Here is a 3,818-nt window from a genome sequence, read left to right as displayed (position 1 = left end):
AATTGATGTTATTAAGATTAAGAATAAATTTTATTTTAATATTATTTAATAATTCTTATTGGTAGGAGTAGGTACTTTAAAAATAACCCAACACACATTCTGTCATATACAATAAATATACGATAAGCAACTAAAATTGAATAAAAAGAAAGATGACTGAAAAAGGAGAACTTGTATATATGAGAAAACTTCTTTGCTAACAAAGTTCGTTTAGGCTTTGATGATAATGCTATTTTTTAGCTTGATACTGGTTTATTTTCTTCAAGAGATGATTTTAATGTTATATATTTAAGGATGAATCCTTTCAAAGAGAGAGGAGATGATACAAACCAAGTTAGGTCCTAGTTTTTTCTTAAACTGCCTATTGACTAGTTTTGCAAGATCAATAATATCTCTCAAACCATACGTTGAATCAAACTTATCTTTCACAATGAGATACTAGATACATGAAACTATATTTTATTATAATTTTAAGTCAATTGAAGTTTGGGAACATATTATTTAAATTAGTCAACGTTGTTGTTACTGTTTTGGAAAATTCATTTGGCCTAACCAGTCTAGACCTATGATAGGTTTATTTTTGACAAAGAAGGGAGATTAAATGAGACTTATTTAGGCTATAAAATTATGCATGATAATGGGCTACAAGAATTTTTAATATGACTTGAATTCATTAAAAAATTAGAATATATATTTTGGAAAGATTTCAAGTCCCATATAGATTTGATGTGGTGGCATCTAAAAAGATTTTTCTTTTAGTTTTTTTTTCTTTCAATATAAAAAACAAAAATCTAGCTATCAAGACAAAGTGTTTTGATTGAATTCTTACACTAAAAGTTTTATTTATTTTATATGTAAAAATCTAACTCACATTAGTTTTAACCAAATATATTTTTTTTAACCTACTCTTTTAAAACAATAACAATTTTTTTAAAATCTATTATTTTAAAAAAAACAGTAATTACAAAAACTACCCCAATGATAGGTTGCCTGGGTAACTTTGCAAGAAGCGGGTGATAAAAACGGTGTCGTACTTTAACCAACCTGATTGGATGTTGAGAAAAGGAATATATATCCTATCCATCTGGTTTGGCTCGCCGTAGCCAAAAGAAACGCTGGTAAGGGGAGAGAGATGTTTGCTGCCGCCGCCATAGCCGCGAACTCAGCTGGTTTCAATGTTTGCGGAAACCAGCGGACAAGGATAAGCTTTTCAATGAGAAGAGTAACTGCAAGGCACCGCAGCCTGGCTATTAATAATAATAAAAATTTAGAATCAGAATCGCACCAAAACGAGCAACAACAAGGTGCTCTTCATTTCTCTCTCTAATTACTCTTCCCTACTTAGCCTATTATTAAAAAAATAAAATGATTAATCTTCAATCAGACGAGGAGGAAGATCATGTTGAAAACAGTTTAGGAGTTGAAGCTGCATTATCCATGCTCAGATTCTACAAAAGTAAGTAGGTAAACTTGTCATCGTAGGTTTTGCTTTAATTTGGTCTTGTAATAAATTTATAATAATCTTACAAGCAGGGGAGATATCGCCGCTGTTACCAAATAGTTGTAGATATGTACCCACCTGTAGTGAATATTCCATGGAAGCTTATAAGAAATACGGTGTCGTCAAAGGCACCGTCTTGACTGCCTGGCGTCTTTGTCGCTGTAATCCACTTGGTAATGTATTCTTTGTTTTGCAGATCGTGTACATTTTTGTTCTTAATTAATTTTGATCGAGTTTTAATTTCTTTTGTAGGTGGGTCTGGCTTCGATCCTCCGCGATGGTTTGATGAGGATCCTCCTTTTCAAGAAGAATGAGATGAGACGAGAGAGCCAGTTTTAATGTTTTCCTCTGCCTCCTCAAGTAAGCTTTTTTTTTTTTTTTTTTTTTTTTTAAACTTGAATTTTATGGCTTCGCCGTAATTGGTTATACAATAATTTTATAGGGAATAATTTATAAAATATATCATCTTTTATTATTCTTTATTTTTCAGGCAGGCGTCAAAGAGGGGATGGCAGAGGACTCTGTCGATACAGAAAATCGAATTTCATTGAAGGTTAAAGATGCACTCTTCAGATTTGCACTAATGGTACTGATTCCTTGTCTATATCATTAGGTTTCTAGATTCCAACACCTTTTTCTTTGTGTATATAAATCGTTAACAAAGAAGAGCTTAGCTGATACAGTCATGTGGTTTCATGAGTGTTAAAAACACAAGTATTTAGTGAAGCTATTCAGTGTTGTTTAAGCTGCCCTTAGAACACCATTCAGTTTGTGGCTGTCTGGCTGAAATACTGCATTCTCTTTTAACACTAATAGTTTCCTAGTCTGATAGTCTGAAATGTAATCATTCTGCTGTATATAAATGGTGTAGCCCACCACTATCGTATTGTCTGCCTCCCAGGTTATTTATTTTTTTGAGTCTTCTTGGAGGCTCATGTTTTCTTATGGACAAAAAACATGATGAGTTAGTTGAAAGCTTGGAGCACCATTTGATCTTGAAACGCCTTCTCCCATGCTTCTGTGCCCATGTTTTAAGGTAACCTATTCATATAATGGTATTGACTGGGGTTTTGAACTTTCAAAAGAAACATGCTCATTTGTTAAAGTTTTCATCCTTAAAGTTTGCGTTGAGGATTCTCATTGTTTATATCAACTTTGGCTGTCACAGTCTCTTAGGTTATGTTAGAGCTGCTGCTTCTGATAAAGAATTCATTTATGATCATGATTGAGGTGATTAACCTAAAATGGTCAAAAGAATAGAACTCCACTATTTTGAACTCATTTTAGAAGCAACTAGGTTAAGCTGTGAAAACACACCCTTTAAAGTAGGCATTTTAAGCTTTTGGTTTTGATCACTAACCCTTTTAAAATTTTGATTTTAACCTCTTCAGTAAGCCTGTATCTACTGTTTGTGTAATTGTGGTCATGATATTGGGCCTTGCATGTTCCCCCCCAACAATTGCAATTTCCAGCCATTCCAATGAACAGAAATAAAAAGCACAGCCTTCTCATCACCTCCTTATCATAAATCACAATCTTCCTGAAATCCGAAGAACCCCCGCACATTTGCTAAGATTTTTCACCAGCTCTTGTCATCAGAGTCCAGGAAACCATAATCTTGTTGCACCTCCAAATTGTATACCTTACTGGTTGTGGTCGTTGCATTTATTGAGAGAAACAGAGAAGAGGTGGCCAGTATAAGGTGCTCTCCTTGGTCTTGAACGAAATGGGGAAAGTTGGGCTTGGATTAGGGCATGGAGGGCAATGTTTAGGATAAGGGTTAGTGACCTCTTAGAGAGTTTTCTGTTTTAGAGCGTGGGAGAGAACGATCCGTTGTTATGAAGACCGAACAAAATGATTTGAACTAGTTATTTTTTTATCACTAAAATGCTAAGAAAAAACAGATACTGGGGAAAGAGTTTGAAGTAACATGCCTGTGAACAGAAGTAGTTGGAATGATAAGAACGCTCTCCTCTTTAACTTGATGCGGGGAAAAAAGAGATTTATAAGAAAACTAAGAAGAAAAATGAAGCTAGGAAGAAGAAAGCTAAAGAAAGAAGAAAAAGCTTAAAGATTAGAAAGAATAAGGGTTAGAAAAGTCTGGAACTTCATAAATTTTATTTAATTTATCAAAAACTATATAATATTTAGAAAAATATTATCTGCGCATGCAACATAAACTATATTAATTAGAAAGGGAAATCTTTCCTTTGAAAACAAATTCCTTCCTTGCTTTCTAGATATGCTATCAAAGGAAATCTATTTGAGACTGAAGATAAACCAAATCTCCTTTCAATGCTCTTTACAACCCCTTTCA

At 33.6% G+C, this 3,818-nt stretch overlaps 1 protein-coding gene across 1 annotated transcript; it reads left to right on the top strand.

Annotated features, from left to right (window-relative positions):
• The first annotated feature begins 1,082 nt into the window (after window positions 1-1,082).
• LOC118045014 (UPF0161 protein At3g09310) lies at window positions 1,083-2,410 on the top strand. The gene is made up of 5 exons (XM_035053492.2): window positions 1,083-1,304; window positions 1,385-1,456; window positions 1,534-1,674; window positions 1,754-1,861; window positions 1,992-2,410. Exons 1-4 carry the CDS (start codon window positions 1,133-1,135, stop codon window positions 1,813-1,815), a joined length of 447 nt encoding a protein of 148 aa, XP_034909383.1. The 5' UTR covers window positions 1,083-1,132; the 3' UTR covers window positions 1,816-1,861; window positions 1,992-2,410.
• The last annotated feature ends 1,408 nt before the right edge of the window (window positions 2,411-3,818 follow it).

This window comes from Populus alba, chromosome 16, assembly GCF_005239225.2.
Source record: "Populus alba chromosome 16, ASM523922v2, whole genome shotgun sequence".
Taxonomy (NCBI): domain Eukaryota; kingdom Viridiplantae; phylum Streptophyta; class Magnoliopsida; order Malpighiales; family Salicaceae; genus Populus; species Populus alba.
Note: the sequence above shows the minus strand (reverse complement) of the source record. Positions and strands in the feature narration are given on the sequence as shown.

What these genes read in the sequence shown, in the direction of transcription:
- LOC118045014 (XM_035053492.2), top strand. Translation starts at nt 1,133, where the DNA reads ATGTTTGCTGCCGCCGCCATAGCCGCGAACTCAGCTGGTTTCAATGTT. An exon ending in CCAAAACGAGCAACAACAAG is followed by an intron (nt 1,305 to 1,384) that starts GTGCTCTTCATT and finishes ATCTTCAATCAG; the next exon opens with ACGAGGAGGAAGATCATGTT. An exon ending in CATGCTCAGATTCTACAAAA is followed by an intron (nt 1,457 to 1,533) that starts GTAAGTAGGTAA and finishes TCTTACAAGCAG; the next exon opens with GGGAGATATCGCCGCTGTTA.